An 18833-nucleotide genomic window follows, 5' to 3' on the forward strand; every position below is an offset into this window, starting at 1 on the left:
ATGCCAATCAGCCTGGTGGCACCGCCGCCCTCCGGAGTGCGCATGTGCCGTGCGGGCGGGACGGCGGAGGTGAGCGGGGGCGGCGGGGCCCGAGCGAGGCCGGGCCGGCTCCGGCTCCGGTTCCCGGCTCCGGTTCCCGGCTTCCCCGGGGCCGGACCTCCTTCGGTTCCCGGTTTCCCCGGGATCGACCCTGGTTCGGTTCTCGGCTTCCTCTGGGCCGCTCCGAGCCCGACCCCAGCCCGCAGCGCTGCCGCCGGCCGCGGTGGCCGCGGCGGGGCGCAGCGCTGAGGGAAATGGAGCAAATTCTACGGTTCCTTCTGTGTTTATTCTTTCTTTAGAGTCCTGTCCAACAGCAGGAATAGGGTGAGAGGGATGGTGATTTTTTTAAACTTTTTTTTTTTTCCAGTCCTGGTTTCAAAAAGTGTTCTGTAATGGGTAGAGCTAGATGAAACCTGTTAAATAAAGGCTCAGAACCAGCCAGAAGTGCTGCTCGTTTTTCTGCCTGTATTCTTCATTTTAAAATGGTACTAACTTCTGTAGCAGCTGCCAAGTTTTCTTTTAATTATTTTTTAATTTCAATAGTTATGGTCAAATTTTCTGTTTATGGTACTTCTTCACACACTGAAGTATTTTCTTCTGAGTCAAGTAACGTATTTCAAGCAGAACAGCATGTACTGTTTTAATTGCTTACCTAATACTGAAGACTGACACTTGACAGGAGTAGGAGCTACATTCCTCATTATCCACGAGGAAAAAGCACGCTTCCAGGCATACCTTTTGCCTTTGTTAATAATCTTGTTAATTCCTTGACCTGGGAAAAATCAGGTTCCCAGTGAGACTGTACAGGTCAGACTGCAAGACTGAAATAACGTCTTTTCCCACTGTTGTTTTATTTTCTTCTTTTTATATGTTTTGTATTTTCCAAATGTTGGTAGGAGTATTCTTTTATTTACTGCTCTCCAGATGCCTTTCAAAATATTTTAAGAAACATAATTATATTGAGAACCAAAATTCTATTCTGCATGATACGTATTTTAAGGCAAATGAAACCAGTTCAGATAACCTTGAAAATAAATCTGAATGTTGAAATACTGCTCAACATGTGCAGCTGAAGCAGCTCATCGTAAACCAAGGATTCTCATTATAAACTCCTCTCTCCCATTCCATTCCAGGTTTCGTTCCAGAGAAGCCTTGTCCTGCTTTCTGTATGAATGTTCCAGGTTTATTTCAGTTTGCATTCTTACTGAGAGGGGTGCAAACACCATCATGGACACGGTGGGGTCTGAGGAAGCAGCAGCTCTCCCTGCCCAGCGTCCCCTTGCTTCAGGCAGCAAGGAAAAGGAACTCTTTGAATCTCCTTGAAATAAGTGAGGCAGATTTAGAAGAACAGTTTGTAAGAGGTGATGGCCCAGGAGGTCAAGCCACAAATAAGACAAACAACTGTGTTGTTCTGAAGCATATTCCATCTGGGATTGTAGTGAAGGTAATTGTGTTTTATTTTATTGAGTCACAAATTGCATCAGGACTTCCAAGTCTCCTTTCAGAATAAGGTATAATCACGTGGAGGAAAAGTATATTTGTATTTATATTTGTATTTATCGTTATATTGTAATGAGTCTCAGCAAGAAGCAGTCTTGGCTGTCAGCAGATAAATAAACTTGGGGTCAGAGGTATTTTTCCTGGCTTTGCCACACAGTTAGTTTTGCAGTTTGCAGTTAAATTAATCTTCATTGTAGCTGTCACATTCCTGTCCCTCGTGTGACTTAGAATCTCTTCCTTAGCAAGTTGATCACTCCTGCAGATCCTTTTTAAGCATTTCTCTTACCTACTTCTTGTGGATTAATACCTTGAAATTAATCTTTGCTTCCTGTCACAAGGGGAAGGCACAGTTAAGTTAAACTCAAGCAGCTTTCCAGGGTAAGATGGGAAGCATTAAAGATTAATGCAAAAGCCAGTCTGATGAGTTACAGTAGCAAATAATTATTAAATGTATCATCTGGATTTAGAAGTTGCAGCTGTTATTGGTGGGATGATGCTCTTGGCCTGGGGAGGAGGGGATTTTCTTTACTCTAATGGTAGGAATGTATAGACTGAAAGGGAAAGCTGAAGAATAAATAGGTTAAAGTTTCAGTAAAAATGTCCTTTGTATTTCTTCAGTGTCATCAGACAAGATCAGTGGAGAAGAACAGAAAGATTGCCAGAGAAATCCTGCAGGAAAAAGTTGACCTTTTCTACAAAGGCGAAGACAGTGATGTTTTTAAAGAGAAGAAAGCATCAGAGAAGCAAAAGCAGGAGAAAAAAAGAAGAGCAAAGGAAAACCTAGAAAGGAAAAAGCTTTTTAAAGAGATGCAACAATTGGATAAGGAATAAACATGTGAAATACAGCCTTGCCCTAGCAGGGTAAGAGAATTGTTTGTCATTAGACCCAAACAGTTTTCCAGCTAACAAATGATGAAGGGCTTCATAATCACAGCTGAAACTCCAGTGCTGACCTGCTGTTCCTGTAAAGCTGAGGAGATAAAAGCACTCATGTACTCCTGCTTCTCCCTGCCATCATCTCATTAATCACATTCAGCAATCAGTTTTTCTGCCAGGTCCAGGAGATAAAGGAATCCTTGTTAAAGAGGAGCTATAAGCTTTCCACCATTGTTAGCACAGACCAAAAAAAATCAATAGATTTCCTTCTGTGCAGATGACACCTTGGGCTGCTTCCTGGGAGCTCCAGCACATGAGAACAGCACTAAAAGGTTCTCACTCCCCATCCTTCCTCAGGCAGTGCCTTCAGTGACATAAATCCTTTACAAACTGTGACCAGGTTTGGATGCTGGTTGTGATGGAGTGAACTGAGCTGCTGCTGGAAGAGACACCAGTCACTGGTTCAGACCCATCAGCTGAATAAATGCTCTGTCCCCCTCAGCTCTGAATAAAGTTTAGCCAGCAGCTTCCCAGATCTTACCTGGAGTGGTGCTGAGCACTGGGGCACAGGGAGGGCCCTCCTGCAGGTCAGGGATGGTCACTCATGGCCCTCCAGTTTAGAGGTAAAACTGAGTCATTACAGATAGAAAAATTACCTGTATTGGAAGCTGCCTCCCAAGGCAACAGAGTCCAATTCATCCAAGCTGTGAATTAAATAATTAGTTGTTTGTTATGTTTATGCTGTGCTACAGTTCAGCTTGGCCATGTTGGCACCTTCTCTCATTTTGACAGTTTCCCATTTTGTAGGAACAAATGCAGCTGCGTTTCCTTTGTCACCATTCCTCTGAAGCCACTCCTGACTGGTTTTATCCTGTTAACAATTCCAGCAGCTTAACCAGAACTTCTCTTTCATTTTTGGACAGCACTCTCACCAGCTGCTACGATGTTTTGGCCTTCAACAGAGACCCAAAGCCAGAGCATGGATTTTGAAGGCAACAGAGACTTCTAGAATTTCACCTCCTTTTCCCAGTGACCAGCTGTACCCTGTGCCATGGATGGAGTGCTCCAGCAATCTGCAGGGCCCCTTCCCTTGTCCCTTCCTAAACTCCTGCATGAAGGTTAAAGTTTTCTCTGTTGACAGTTCTTGCTCCTGGAATATGAATCTGATAAAGTGACTGTACATAGTTTTAATACAAACTGTTAATGAAAATAAGCTTTATTACGTCAAGTAATAAATACATACAAAGATGCAAATAACAGTTTTAGTAATTCATCCCGAAAGTTCCTTTTTCTTTCTTTCTTTTTTTTTTTTTTTTTTTGCAAATTTTAAACTGAAATCTCCAGCCTTAATGTAGAAATTAAATTTCCAGGACTTTGTTATTATTTAATAGGTTTCCCTATTTTTCCATATAGCTCATGCACTTTAAGTGGACTTCAAAGCACTAACAGTCATGCAAATGTTTATGCAAAGTGAACAAAAAAAAGGAAAAAATAAGAGAAGGGGAAGGTTATTTCTAAGCAGGGTCTATGCTGTATGACAAATTGTGACTTAGCAGACTACTAGGTACAGCATGCTATTCTGCATTATTAAAAAAATCGTTAGAGCTTATGTCAAACTTTGAAAGATTGACGTTTTGGGGATAAGTGAACATAGTCAAAGAAAAAAAAAAAACAGAATGAGGCTGTGGCTGGATAAGAAGAGAACTGAAATATAGCCTGGGAGAGAAAGAGCATTCTTCTGCATGCACTTCAGTTTCCATATTTTAGAAACATTTTAGGGAGTTTTAACGTCCTTAGAAAATGCAAACCCTCAGTAAGTTGAAAAATCCTTGGGGTTATTTTTCATTTTAACTGTACATTTTTGCAAGGGCAAAACAAGAAGGGTAAAACATTCAAAATAAAGGAGTTTGTCTGAATGTTTCAAGAGTCAAAAAGAATAAGTGTTACTTTTTCTTCATGAGGAGATGGAGAACCTTGCAGCTGAACCACTGGGCTAGGATCTCGCATTTCGTTCCGTCTCGGCCAGGCATTCCCGAACTAATCCTCTAGCATGGATAATGCCTGCAAAAGAGTTGGACATGTTTTAAATCATCCCATTCAGGCCACACTTGCAGTGACAGTCCACAGAAAGGTTTATGTATTTCTGTCCCCCGTTGCCAAGGCTACCACAGAAGGCCTCAGCAAAGGGGGACAGCCCTCGCTCCCCAAACATCAGCTGCCACTAAAGCAGGTCTGCCTTCCCAAACTTGCATTACAAACTGAAAAGGGACTAAACCAGGAGTCAGAACACAGTAAGATTTTTAAGTCTGCAGTGGCAGGTAGATCTTAATGTGCAATGTGGGCCTCCTTAAAATCAAAGATTTAAGGGGGAAAAGAAAATCTTACCTACCAGTGAGTTACTTTGCTAGTGGAGTGAAACAAATTACAAAATTACTTGGGAAGTCATTTTAGCAAGCTCTTAATGCCTTGGGATAGTTCTCCTATGGTAGAATGCATCGAATTCCAAGCCATCATAATAGTGTTCAAAGACAAGTTGTGTCTCATGTAAAAATAAGAGATTTTTTTCTTTTTTATGGTGTGTGTAGAAAGTTACCTCCTAACGCTGGCTCAGCTCCCAGTGTAAATCATCACTTTACATGCTGCCGTATCTGCTCTCATCTGATAGACATAATGTGGAATTTTCCACTACAAGTCCGTTTGCTTTGAGTTCCAGCAATCTGGACCTTGGTTCATAATCCTGGAACTAAATGTGGATTCATGCTCACAGAGCTACTGAAAGAACAGAGCTTGAGACAGATGTTAAAATGAGAGGTGGCCAGATTTTTCTACAACAAAGGTTTATATTTTGCTGACTAGGCAAGACAGAAGGTGATTTCTCTGCTCATCATGCTGCTTAACAAGGTAGAGAAAGGGCAGTAAGGCAATAGATGGGGGTTAATCTCTAAGAGATTATGGCTTCTGTTTCTAGAAGGCTGCTAGCCCAGATTACAGCAGCAGCCTACTGATCTGGGAGGACTTGATGAGTGCAAGGCTTTGCAGAGGGTTAAACTGCCACAGAGGAGGAAAGCTGCAGCTGTGGGATGCAGAAACATGAACTCAAAGCAGTGTGTTAGACCTGGATCTGGTGGCAGGATGCCCAGCCCATGCAGCAGAACTACTCTGAATAATGTAGAACACTGGGAATTTGGCCAGTTTTAGAGGTCAGTAGCAGAGCTGGGGACAGGGACTTTATTCAGGGATAACTTCCATGGCCATGGAGGCAGCAGTCACGTGTCACCCTCAATCACTTCTGCTCTCACACTTGCACATGCTCCTTCAGCCACCAGGCTCCCAAAATGGAAAGAGAGGTACCTTTGTGACCAAAAGATGGCAGCAAAAAGTATTTATTCAGGATTTTGTGCAACACTGTGTTGCACAAAGTCACAGTGGCAGCATTGTATCTTAAACCTACCTTGTTGCAAGAGGCAGCAAAGCAACTTTTTCCTCACTGAACTAAACCATCCAGTCCAGAGAACATCTGCATCTCTCTCAGTCTCTCTCAAGATGTCCCCATTAGCCTGTTGCCATTCATGATCTATTAATACTGACTCAGGCAATGCAATAAAGAGAGACTCCAGCAACATTGATTTTAGCTGGGCCAGATTCCACTTACCACTCATCAGCAGACTTTATTGCATCCTTTCCCAGAACAGCTACTAGTCATTTTATTGCATGTCATGGCAGATATATTACTCTTCCATAATGCCTGAGCCTTAAATAAAGCTTTGTAGTCTCGGGTAAGTGTAAGGGGGATTTGCAAGGTGCTGAACTTAGTCTGTTACAATAACATTCCCATTCTGGGTTGAATGCATGAGCCAATCTCATCACAAGGACCAGAGGAAGGGAGGAAAAAGTAAGCATGTCATGCTAGAGAAGGAGAGAACTGCCAGTACAACTGTTGTCTGTGGCCTTTCAGAGTCATTCAGGGGCTGGAGCAGTGGAATGTCCCACTGCTCCTTCAGAAATATCCTCGCACGTCCCCTGCAGAGGACAATGTCAGGCTGATGTCAGCAGTGGGACATGCAGGGGTTTCTTTTACACTGCAAGGAAAGGGCTTTATTACCCCTTTTGGCTGACAAAGCAAAGCTGGAGACACTCATCAGGCAACCCTAAAAGCTGCTCTGTCCCTTTCTAGTGGACTTTTAATGACATGCACTTGACAGGAGGTAACAGAGCCTAAGCAGCCCCACTCTCCTCTGCACAGTTTGGTTCACGTTTGACATCTCAGCCTGAACAGCCTTCCCTAACACCTTTTTGGGGTTTTTTTTTTCTCCACCAGCCTCAGTGAGAACTAAAACAGTGTTGCATTTCTTTAGTCAAAGTGCACTTCAGTGAAGATTCCTGGGCCAAGTAGATGGGTGATGGGTATGAGATGTAAACAATGCTTGGCTGTGCATTTTGGGGAATGGGGAGAAAAGGGAATTGAAAGGGCAAGATCACCAGGAGCCTGAAAGAATGTATCCATGAAAGGTTGTACAGTAAGAATTATTTTAATTGGAATTATTAACTGAAACTCCCCATATGCACATGAGACACTTTTTGTCACTGTTTATCTATCAAATACTGCTCAGACGGAGCATCCCAAGGTTTCAGTTGCTGGTTAATACTCCCACTTTCAGGAGGAGCTCAAGTTGTCTCTGTTCAAAAGAAACAGTTGTCATTAAGTGTATACAAGGAATCAGTGCACAAAGTGGATGGGAAACTATTTTTTTAAAATAAATTTTAAAGTTACCTCTTTTTAGCCTCTCCATCGCACTTTTACTCCCAGCATATGTAGGTCTAATCTCTTTTCCTAATTCTTCTATGATAGCTAGAAGTTCTGCATATTTGCTCTGTGGTACTTGACTGCTGCTGGTGCCCTGTAGTTGAAAGTGGATTAATCTCAGTCAAATACTGTAAAAACAAAACAATTACAAGAAACAGCAAGCAGAAGTTTATGGAAGACCAGAGATAGACCTGTAAATCACTTTTTAAAAGAACAAAATTTCAAGATTATTACATAAACATGATTTTTTTTTTTAATTGCTGCTACAATTGGACACAATGCTATGTGCCCTTCAAAAATTGGGATCAACTGTGAGGATGCAGCTGCAAGCCTTGGACTTTGGGTGAAGCAAAGTTAAAAGAGTCCTGCAAAACCAGAAAACCTGGAACTGCTTACTCAACCCTGAAACTGGTTTTTCAATGTTTCAGTGTATATTTTATGGAGAAGTTCACCAGGCAGGGAGACTGAGAAGATAAAACTGAATAGAAATATTGGGCTTTTAACAAATAACTTTAAAATATGTAAGTGCCCTTACAGAACATAATTCAAGACATTTCTCTGACTCGGACAGGACAGAACTGGCAGTTAATTAGGAACCAACCTCACTCAGCACTCAGCTTAGCCTAACTTGATCCCCAGACATGTGCGAGGAAGCAGTCTGCCATTTGGGTTTGATTTCAGACCTTGGTGGGAGGGAGGAACACCTCAGATTACAGGCCACAATCCCTGCTACTATGCAAATGTAGGGTCAGTGCTCTGATTAAAGGAAAAGAAGCAGAGCTGTACCTGTATCCCTTGTGTATAGCCTAGAGATGGGGGGCCGTAGTCGTTTATGAGCTGTCTGTACTGTGCCGATGTTGCCATACTTGTGGAGGGAGAGTGAACACCCCCAGCTGCAGAGAGAAAAGAGATATAAAAAACCCTGTTATTGCCTAAAGATTAATTAGTCTGTTACACTGAGACACATTTTAATCACTTGTTCCTAAAGCTGTGACCTCTCACCTTTGTCTAAGATCACTAATGACATTTCTGAACGTCACGGCTAGGAAAAGAATGGCTGAATTAATGCTTCTCTCGTGTTTGATGAACACTTGGAAATAGCACAGCCTGCAGCATTATCAGTGCAAATTGTTTGCCTAAAAGTGAAGCAGAGTGTAGCATGACAGGTTGTTCTGCCTAGACAAACTGTAAGTATTAAGGAGCCCTATTTTTGCATATATACATTCCACACAGATGAGTCTAATGTGCCATGCTATTTTTACTTTTACAGTGCAAGTTATCTGAAAGTAATTTTGCAACTCAAAGTGTCATCACATGGTCAAAGCAAGTTACCCTCAGTACTATTTTCAGCCAATGCCAAAACTATTCCTAGGGAACAGTCAGTTGAGGTATATCAGATCTGCTGCTCATTGTGTGACATGGGAGGCGAGGAGTGCTACCATTATTCCTCTTTGTGTGATATCAAATATTTTTAGCCAGTCAAATTGTGCTGTATCAGTAGATCAAAGGGAAAATAACATCACTTTGTGTTATGGTTACTTCTTAAGTTATAAAAGATTATATTCACATCTAATGAGTTTTGAGTCAGTTATGAGCTCCAGAAAGAGACTCTAATGTCATCACTGACAAACTGCTCCAGAAATGAGCAATCAAAACACTTTCTCTCCTTGTCCCACAATGGTAAGAATTCTGGTTTGAGAAACAACTCAAAAAAAATTTTTTTAAAGTAGCTTAATTATACTGCCCACTTCAAAAGTGTGCTAAAAACCTTGCTGGTTATGCACTTGGGAGCAAGGGAGCATCACACCACTGAACTTCTTCAGTCTTGCAGCTCAAGTGCCCTTGCATCCATGGATGCTGCTGTCTTTGCCTGTAGGCACAGACACAGACTGCCTGCTGTCTGGAAATATCTCCCCCCTTAGAAACTCCTTTGCTGAAAATTCCCAACTGTCTTTCATATGAGGAACAGATCTCATTTACCAGCCTTCATTTAAATCTAAATTAAACTGATGCTAAAAGTCACTGGGGCTCAGAACTGTGTAAATCTCTAGCTTTGTTTTAAAGTTGCAAATTACTTCATTCCTATTTCCCCCTCTCTACAAAAAGAAAGGGCCAGCAGTTACTCTGTAAAAAGCTCTGCTGAATATAGTGGAGAAGACTCTTGTCCTCAGATGGGAAGTCTCTTGTCACTTCAGAATTATCACAGGATATCATTCATTACGAGAAGAGAACGTTCTTAATTTTCACTAGTTAACCAGATGTGAAATCCCAAAAAGGCAAATTGGGCTGGTCACTAGGTCACCTTAAAAAAGCAAGGTTTCTCTTTGTCTTTAACAAAGCTGCTAAATTTTATGTAATTACAACCTGCAGTTTCATCACTGAGGTTTTAGCTTAAGCATACTAAACCCCCCCAAAAAAAACAACACACCCATAGAGTAGGGCACTGTAGGAACAGCACAGTTGTCAGTTATTCTCTCAATTAGTTCTTTGCATTATCAGCTCAAAATACACACACAAGTGTAAGATTTCTCTATGTGAAACTCAGTACTTCAAGTCCAGATGACTGAATTTCAACAATTACTAAACATGACACAACAGCAAACCGCATCTTTTTTCCAAGGACTTCAAAATGCTTCAAAAACATTAATGAGCCCCTTGTGCCGCAAGGTAAGAAGGTTTAATTACCTCAATTAAGCAGAGAAAGGCTTAAGTGATTTTTCCTCATGTACAATAAAACAAAAGACCCATCCTGCAAAGACTTGTCTCTGAACTGCTGTTGCAAGCAGTCACATCCAAGAGCTGGGAGCTCCAAACTGGATGTGAATAAGGCACAGATTCCCATGACCAGGCTCAAGAATCCTGCTCTGAGCAAAACTGAGCTGCAGCCCATCCAAAACCTAGAGCAACTTATTGATCCCATATAGGTTGATGAAAACGTATTGGTTAAGGATATGAGGAGATGGTGGGCACTGGAACAGGCTCCCCAAGGAAGTGGTCTGGGAAGTGTTTGGGTAATGCTCTCAGGCACATGCTGTGAGTCTGAGGGTGTGCTGGGTGTTAGACACGATGGTTCTGATGGGTCCCTTCCAACTCAGCATATTCTGTGCCATATCACAGCACAGACAATTCCGTGATTGTCTCCCATTCTGCCGATTTAAGCAACGACACGCACTTGCCCTGCAGGAGACAACACAGCAGCGTACACCTAGACAGGAGAGACAAACTCCAGGACAAAGCAGAGAGTCGGATCCGAATCCGCCTGACCAAGAAAAGTTTCAGAGGCGTGGAAGCAGCACGGGAGCCGGCAGCAGCGAGGGACAAAAGCGGCGGGGAGGCGGCGGCGGGACGCGCGGAGCGGCGCGGCCGGGGCGCTGCAGAGCCGCGCTGCCGACACTAGAGGCGATCGCCGAGAGCGCCGGCCCTGCCAAGTGACACAGCGTGGTAACCATGGTGAGTTTACCCGTTTCTTTGCAGTCTGCATCAAAAATGTAATAAGACATAATGCCATGCGCCGACCACTTTATCAGCAGCAGCAGCAGGCCCGGAGAACAAAGGAAAGGATTTGGCTTGGCCGCGGTACCAGCCTCCGTACATCCATGTCAGAAGTTGTGCCAGTCAAACTCAGCTGGAGGGGAGGGGAAAAAAGAAAAATCCTTGGTTTCACCTCAATTTTAAAAGATGCGATCATGAAAATGAAATTAATTGGGGGAGTGGGGGGGGGGGGATATTAGTATCTCACAGGGCAACAAGCTTTTTGACCTATCACTTTGTATGTTAATCTCAGGGAGAAGCCTGATGACTATTACTCAATTTACCCAAAATTCATCTGCATGTCTGAACAGTCTGTGTATCTTGGATTAAAAAAAAAAAAAAATCACCAGATATTGCTATTATAGTTAGAAATTAGGCCAGGAAGTCTCACAGTCAATACCCAGTCAAAAATCGGTGTGATGATTAGGTATTCACTAGAGAGAAAAAAGGAGGGGGGATCTAAATTGAGGCTCGCTCTCTCCAACGTTAAAATGACAATGGAGACAGTTAAGAACTGACAGAATCAAAAAGGGAGTGTGCTTGGTACTGAATTTCAGTGGCACCCTGTATCACATCCCAAATTGTCTTAGTTCTTGCTGTTGTTTAAAACCTAAATTAATACATGCACTTTCCTCCCTTCACTTTCCCAATTAAATGTACACAAAACCTTGTAGATCCCCACTTATTCTAGTGCAAACAATGTCTTTTATTTCTGTATTCCAGCAGAAGACTGCCACAACCATTTTCCCCCACAAAAATATAGTGATTTCCTTGTTAATTAATATTAATCTTTATTAATTAAGGGGGGCACAACAAACAGAAATGAGATTTTGGTATCAAAATCTCTTCCTTCCAGCAGTCTCTCTCAGCCCAAATTAACACCCTAAGAGACAAAGGATCTCAAATCAATCTTTGTTTGCCTAAACTCCTGCTGACCAGGAACCTTCTCATTAATTCCTGATAGGTTTGTCGGGATCCCTTCAGCTCCAAGCCTGAGCAATGATGACCAATTTGCTGCTTCAAGTTTTAATTCTTAATTCTGTTACTGCTGCTTGCTGGAAAAATAACAGGGAAGGCAGCTTGCTGAGCACCCTGAAGGAAGCAGCAGAAGCAGGAACACTTGGGTACACTCACCTGATTCACTTTGGCAGATGCCAAGGCATCTACACAGCTCAGCTACCCCCTGTTCCACAGGCAGCAAAGGAAAACCAGGAACAGACACACAACTCACTGAGTTACTCGTGTAGGACTGACTTAGACAAGCCAAGGGCCAAATCCACTGGATGTGTGCTCCCCAATCCCAGTGGATGTGTGCTCCCCAATCCCAGTGGATGTGTGTTCCTCAATCCCACTGGATGTGTGTTCCTCAATCCCAGTGGATGTGTGCTCCCCAATCCCACTGGATGTGTGTTCCTCAATCCCAGTGGATGTGTGCTCCCCAGTCCCACTGGATGTGTGCTCCCCAATCCCACTGGATGTGTGTTCCTCAATCCCACTGGATGTGTGCTCCCCAATCCCAGTGGATGTGTGCTCCCCAGTCCCACTGGATGTGTGTTCCTCAATCCCACTGGATGTGTGCTCCTCAATCCCACTGGATGTGTGTTTCTCTTCTGCCCTGTACTTTGTAAGGTCCTATAAAGCCACATTTTACAGACTCTTTCCACACATGAACACGAGAGCATGTAAGAGGAGGTACCTGTAGCCTGGACTTTATCCAAGGTACGTGGTGCTGTCTGTGGAATCTCAGCAGTTCTCCCTCTGTTCCACAGACCCTTCAAGCTGAGGCTGCTTGAAACATCAAGGCTGTTGGCATTTCAGTGGCTCATGGTCACCACCTCTGTTGTTGGAGGTTACTGCCTCTGCCACAGCCTGCAGGACCTCCTCACAGAGTCCTGACCATATGGGGTACCAGACAACGAGGCTGGTACTGAAAGGATATAAATTCTTCTGTCCTAAACAAGGCAACTTTGCAAGAAAACACATGAGAAACGCTCCTGAAGCTGTTTTGCCAACCATGAGGCATCCTCGAGCATCAGGGGAGAGGTAACAGCTTCACCCAGCACAGCTATTTCTGCAGCAAGTAGCTGAACACAGCTGTAGTGTTTTGGCTGACTACAAGAATATTTTATTCCTTAGCCCTCTACACACTTTGGTTTGAGTTCAATAAGAACTCCTTCCCACCCATGGGACACCACATGCATGTCTGCACAAGTAGATCCATGGCACAGCCAAGCCACACACTGAATTCTAACAGCAGTTGCCAACCCAGAGCTCAGACAGAGCCCCCACTCCCTCCAACCTTCCCATAATTTTTTAAATTTAAAATAATGGACCCTGTTCTCATTTCCACAAACCATTCCTTATAGCACTGGCTGTGAAAATCGTATTTTCACCCACTATTTCTCCCTTGAACAGCCCTTGTGGAAGGAACAGACCTTTCTTTGAATAAAACTATTTCCTTTTAAAAAACGCAGTGCGCAGACACATAAATATGTTCTCAAGAACTAGGACATTCTTTATCATAACAGCCAGAGGCCTTGCTCTTTTGATCTGTCACACTCTGGGCCTTTCCTCTAGTACTCTTGTGCTATTTAATCTTTCCATGTGGATAACGGTCATGGTTTATGTCTCCTCTTCCTGCCCTCCTGTCTCTTTCTTTATCAGAAAAACTAAAGCCAGTCCCTTGACTCCCCACCATTCTTCTTTTCTTGCTTAAGCTATTCCTACACCAGCAAGTTATTTGGCACCACAAGGAACAGATCAAGAGATTAAAGCATTTGGTATGTGTACACCACATGTAGTTGGCCTGAGGGAGTATGACTTAAGGTTAGATTTTAGTCTGGTTCCCCAGGCTAGGGGGGTATGGTTCAGAGCTGTGCCATCTTTGGTTTGGATCCCTTGTTCCCATTGCAAGGGATGGAGCATCTGTGTTGCACAACTGGAGAAGAGCTTTTGGGCTACTTTTATCCAACAGGAATCCAGTTAGAATGAACCCAAACCACTCTGCAGCAAAACCAAGGTGCTGGGTGGGGACCATGAAGATTGGCTGACTGTGAAAACCACGCTGTGAAAACTGCTCTCAAGCAAAACACTCAGGAAGGCAAAGCCAAAAATGCCCGTTTTCTGAATGCCCAAACAAGTCCACTTGAAAATTACTAATTCTGAAACATGTTTAGAGAGCTTCTCTTTGCATCATACTTAACGTCACATGGACTTCGAGAGATCAGGGATCACACAAATTTCAGTCTGAATTGGAGAGGGGAGCATATTTCCTAGAAATTATCCCCCCTGCTAAGGCACAAACACTTTGCTCTCTGTTCTGCCTACAAAGAGTATTCTTTTCAGTACTCCCACTCCAAAAACAACCTCTCAATATGGTCAACAATATCAAACAGAAGCTGTCTCTGTAAAGGGCGACAAGCAAGCCATGTGCTCGAGCAAGTCTGCACTGCAGTGCTGAGAACATAAGGGCCAGCCTCGTGTGCTGGTATCATTTCTCAGGGCTCAGTGGAACTGGTCTCTCCAGCTGCCAGCTACGGCCCCAGACAGGGAAATGGTTTTCATTTCACCTCCCAGTGAGAATTTGCACTTTTCACAAGAAACTTGTGGTTGCTGCGAGGTGTGGCAGGTGCACTGAGAGCCCCTTTGGTCCTCAGCTACAGCAGCACTTGTACAGGCCGCCACTTGTTCACATGGAGCCAAGACACAGCTCCTTCCCTTGTCACTGTCAGCTGGAATTGGTGTTTCCAGACCCTACAGACAACAGTTTTTAAGCTTTGTTACATGAACAAGACTTTGTCTCAAAATGTGACATTTCTGCAAGAATGAGAATGAAAGTAAAGGAAAATCCCAAGCTATTTCTGCTAGCTTCTGTATCTTGACACGCATTTTCTCTGACCTGTGCTTAGTCTAAACAAAATAGGAATGCTGGTGAATATCCACTGAGCCAAAAAACACATGGAAATATGGTGAAAAACAAACTACAGACCCATTCACAGCTGGTGTAAGTGTCAAGTTCAGCTTAAGTCAATGGAGATGCTCTACTTCACCTCAGCTCAGCAGCTGGTCCCTTACAGAGTCAAACAAGATGAAACACAAGACAGATGAGGAGGAAACAGCACTTCCCAGGAATCAGTAGGATAAGCAAAAGAAGACAAACAAATCAAAACATGGTTGTTAGAAAAGGTAACAGAGGTTCCCCTGGGACCCTGCAGGGTCAGGTGAGGCTGGGAAGGTAGAGCCACTGCAGGTCTCTAATAAAGCTCATTTACAGCCCAGGCAGTGAAGGTGCTTGTGCAGGAGATTAAATGGGGCTCCTCATGCACAGGCAGCTTGGAATTGAAAGCTTGGGGTACTACATGCAGGAACCCAATTCCCTGAGCACAGACACTCCAGGAAGGTGACTTCGGACAAAATTTGGACAAAACACTGCAAACCTGATTGCAGCCACCCTGGGCCAAGTGTCAGCACTGACCTGGGCAACGGGGAAGAGGAACAGGCACTGAATTCTGCTGTGACAACACATTCTCCTTCCCTCAGCCTGGTGTAAGGCAGAGGAGTCAGCACCCAGATGCTTCCAGCATCCTGAGTCACTTGTGGAGCAGCTGCATTTTCCTCACCCACAGTCATCCCCAGATCTGCCGACAACCCACGGAGGTTTCCTCCCTGTATTTCCTCCCCCACATCCAGCTCCTCTCCCTCTGGACTTCAGTCCAGGACTGGATTCCCAAAACATGCTCCCATGCAAGAACAGAGCCCAGGCACCCACCAGCCACAACTGCTTCATTTCACTGATGTGCAGTTTAAGTATAATTTTGCAGAGTGGCTACTCTCAGCCTCAACTTGAGAGGAGTTTGCTCTGCAGCAAGGACACGGCTCCAAGAGCTGAGTCGACACTGCCTTCCCAAATACTCCACCAGAAGCCCTGCACTGCAGGGAAGCAGCATTACCTCCCAGAGGAAAATCCCTGTGAGATCCACAGCTGCCCAGAGCCCTCCGTCGGCCGAGCCCAAAATATTCAGCATTCATATAGAGAGGTTTCTGCAGGGCTGATTTCAGGCCAAAAGGGACAGATTTCCTGTTTTCCTCTCCTCTGCAGGGCTGTGGGGGGGAGGTAGGGGATGGGGGTCCTTCACCCCAGTTTTGGAAGCAAACCTAGGATTTATCCTCCTGGCTGGGGGGCATTTAATTTAGGCACAATAGAGAGGCAATCTCCTCCAAATCAGAATTAAGCTCCAGAAAGGAGGGGGCCATTTGCAGTCATATCACTCTGAATGCGATATGTGCAACTGCAAGGACTGCTTTGTCTAAGTCCCTTGGCCTTAGGCCACGGTGCTGGCAATACCACTAGCTAGAGGAAGAGCTGGTGCGTGAGGATAATGGCAGAAGACAGGGAGGGAAGAGAGAGCCCATTTTGGATTCAGAGGAGGACGTTCTTTCATTGAAAAGATTCTGGGGGTGTTGAGGATGATCCGAACTCAGAAGAGAGGACAACTTAGACAAGAATAGTTCCAGCATGACAGCAAACTGCTGCTAACTTGCCGATACAAGGGGAAAAGGAGGGTGGGAGAGAAGGGGAAGATAAAACTGCATGAAAGAATCCAAAGCCCTGATCGCAGCCGGAGCGGTGGAAAGCGCAGACACGGCAGCGAGAGGGCTGGAGACAGAAACTTCACCGCTCGGCTCGCATTGTGCGCGGCATGTCTGAGCCGGGATTCTGCAGTCCCTGCTCGCAGAGCAGCCAGACTCGGATCCCCTCCACTGCATGACCTAATCCCCACCCCTCACCCACCATCGCAAAATACCACCTTTGTTTTCCCTGCAATTTTACGGCTGTTCCGGAGAGCAAGGCACAGGTTCTCGTGGGAGCCGGCAGGAGAACGGTTTCCCTTGCTGGGCTTTGCTTTGTTTCTTTTTTTTAATTTTTTTTCCCCCCTCCGGTGACACTTCTGCTTTTTGTCAGAAATCCTCGGCACATCCCCTGCTCCCTGACCCTTCCGCAGAGCAGCACTCGAGCCCCACGGTGCTCCCCACACACGACCCCGGCTCCCCGAGCTTTGCACCCTCGCAGCCCCACCGAGCTCAGCTCCATGCAGGATCGAGGTGGCACAGCCACATCGGCTCATCCACCAGCTGGTGACGAGTCCTTGCAGTAAAATACGATTGCTGCTCTCCTGGTAGCTAGAACAGAGATGCATCCCGGAGATCCCTTTCGCTCCTCAGCTTCCCAGGATCACAACCGCTAACGGTGCCGTAAAAATCACCCAGACACATTTCCCTCCCTCCTAAACCCAACTCCAAAACTTTTTCTCAGGGAAAAAAAAAAAAAAAAAAAAATCAGTCTGATTTGTGGCTGTCTGATTGATGCCAGTCCTGCAGGCTGGGCTGCGGGCATGGGAGACGAATACGATTTTTTAAAGTCAGAACCAACTTCTCCATTTTGGTGCGGTTTAATCGGAGCCGACGAGCACAGATTAGCGAGATCCCCTCCAAATATCCCACAGCGAAGCAATTGCTGCTGCGGCTTTGTTCAGGCTGCACCGATTCGCACACGGAGACCCGATGCACAGCAGCACCACAGCACCGGCAAAAACCCGCCGGCTGATGCCTTCGGAAATCGGGAGGAGAAAAACGGGGCAACGTAGTTTAAAAAGGAAGAAAAAAGAAAAAAGGCAAAAAGTTAACGCTGTCAAGGAAACTTTTTAAAGAGGAAAGTTGGCAGGACTCCTGTACAAATCCAAGGATGAGGAGTGATTTTTAAACAGGAGTTTTTTAAGAAATAGTGCAATCCCTGTGTGCCCCCCCATCCCCAAAAGTCTCCAGCGAGCGGAGAGGGCTCCTCCGCTCGGGATGCGGGGCAGACTCCGACGGGGCAGCGCTGACCGAGGGTCGCCCCGAGGCGCCGGCGGAGGTCGGGGCTCCGCGGTTCCCCGCGGCCCGCGGAGCGCGGCCCGGGGCGGCCCCGCCGCCGGAGGAGGCGCGAGGCGAGGCGCGGGGCGAGCGGCCGCACTTGCGGCGTCCCGCCAGCAGCGGTCCTCGCTGAGGCGCCGCCGGAATATTCCTGATCCAGATCAATCAGCCGCCCCGGGGAGCCGAGCATGGAGGAAACCCGGCGGCCGGAGCCCCGGAGCGGCGGCGGCGCTGCGCGGGGCCGGGCGGGCGCGGAGCCCGGCGCGGGGGCGGCGCGGAGCGGGGCTGGCGGCGCCGGCCGGCGGGCGGGCGGGCGCGGTAATGGCGGCGCGGAGCCGCTGCCCCGCCATACCGGACTGGGCACAAACTCGAGTCCGGGGCTTCCCCCAGGTGCCGGTGCGGCACCCGCCGCTCGCCTCCCAAACTTGCCACCCAGTTGCCGCCGCGCACTTACCCGGGTTGAGGGGAGTCCCGGGGATGTGGGCGTTCAAGTTGGGCTTGTAAGACATTCCCAGAGACATGGCCAGCGGGAGGAGGAGAAGCGTCCTGAAATTCAGCGAAGCGTCTCCGTGTCTCCCAGACACTTTGGGTTGTTTACAGCAGTAGCAGCACCGGCAAATATGGCCGTCAGTTATATTGACACCCACAATGCAATATATCATCCATACATCATGAGGAGACGCGGATCCAAAAACTTTGGGGGAGAGCCGGCAGCCACCCGCCGCGGCCGCCCGGCGCCCCGCGCACGGCGGCGCGGAGGGCGGGGGCGCGGCGGGCGGGGGCGCGGCGGGGGTGCGCGGCCATCCCCTCACAGACAATGGAGCTCCCCTCAGGGACCGCCGGCAGGGAGCGGGGCGGGCGGCGGCGGCGGCGCGGAGCCCGGCGGCGGCGCGGGGCGGCGGGGGGGGGATGTTTTAATTAACTTCGGAAAGTTTTGGCACAAGTTGCGGGTTTGGCCGCGCTGTGCCCGCGGCGGGCGGCGGCCGCTGTCAGCCCCGGGCGTCCCTCAGGGCGGCCCGCGCGCCGCCGCCTTCCCGCCTCCCCCTCACCCCGTTCACCCCGCGCTCATCCCCCCGCCAACCTCGAAAATACCTGTTGATAATTTTTAAATAATTTTTTTTCTCTCTCTCTCACCCACCCCCCTAGATGCCGCCGAGAAAAAAACCTGCCCTTT

General features: G+C 46.4%; 2 protein-coding genes across 7 annotated transcripts in view; one reads left to right on the top strand and one right to left on the bottom strand.

The window, feature by feature from the left end:
* Positions 1 to 3674, top strand: part of MTRFR (mitochondrial translation release factor in rescue) — a 29600-nt gene extending 25926 nt beyond the window's left edge. Inside the window, exons 1-4 of one of the 4 annotated variants that reach the window (XM_085593348.1) lie at positions 34 to 363; positions 1173 to 1483; positions 2158 to 2400; positions 3339 to 3674. In XM_085593348.1, the coding sequence (XP_085449474.1) occupies positions 1208 to 1483; positions 2158 to 2370 (489 nt within the window). In that variant the 5' untranslated portion in view covers positions 34 to 363; positions 1173 to 1207 and the 3' untranslated portion in view covers positions 2371 to 2400; positions 3339 to 3674. Of the gene's footprint in view, positions 1 to 33; positions 364 to 1172; positions 1484 to 2157; positions 2401 to 3338 lie in introns of those variants that run through there. The other 3 variants (XM_085593347.1, XM_021532756.4, XM_085593349.1) reach the window with 3 other exon arrangements.
* Positions 3614 to 18406, bottom strand: CDK2AP1 (cyclin dependent kinase 2 associated protein 1). Of its 3 annotated transcripts, none has more exons than XM_021532758.4 (4): positions 18114 to 18406; positions 8006 to 8112; positions 7187 to 7313; positions 3614 to 4476 (listed from the first exon to the last, which is right to left on the bottom strand). In XM_021532758.4, exons 1-4 carry the CDS (start codon positions 18319 to 18321, stop codon positions 4409 to 4411), a joined length of 510 nt encoding a protein of 169 aa, XP_021388433.1. In that variant the 5' UTR covers positions 18322 to 18406; the 3' UTR covers positions 3614 to 4408. The 3 variants fall into 3 exon arrangements, with proteins under 3 accessions (XP_021388433.1, XP_021388434.2, XP_085449472.1); XM_021532759.4 differs by lacking the exon at positions 18114 to 18406 and adding an exon at positions 15700 to 16470; XM_085593346.1 differs by lacking the exon at positions 18114 to 18406 and adding an exon at positions 10680 to 10734.
* Between the last annotated feature and the right edge of the window lie 427 nt (positions 18407 to 18833).

This window comes from Lonchura striata, chromosome 15 (assembly GCF_050655825.1).
Source record: "Lonchura striata isolate lonStrDom1 chromosome 15, ASM5065582v1, whole genome shotgun sequence".
Taxonomy (NCBI): domain Eukaryota; kingdom Metazoa; phylum Chordata; class Aves; order Passeriformes; family Estrildidae; genus Lonchura; species Lonchura striata.

Excerpts from the sequence above, each read along its gene's own strand:
- CDK2AP1 (XM_021532758.4), bottom strand. The coding sequence starts at position 18,321 with ATGATATATTGCATTGTGGGTGTCAATATAACTGACGGCCATATTTGC. Across the intron at positions 7,314-8,005 it reads GCTATACACAAGGGATACAG|GGCACCAGCAGCAGTCAAGT; the intron begins GTACAGCTCTGC and ends TTTCAACTACAG. Across the intron at positions 4,477-7,186 it reads GATGGAGAGGCTAAAAAGAG|GCATTATCCATGCTAGAGGA; the intron begins GTAACTTTAAAA and ends ACTCTTTTGCAG.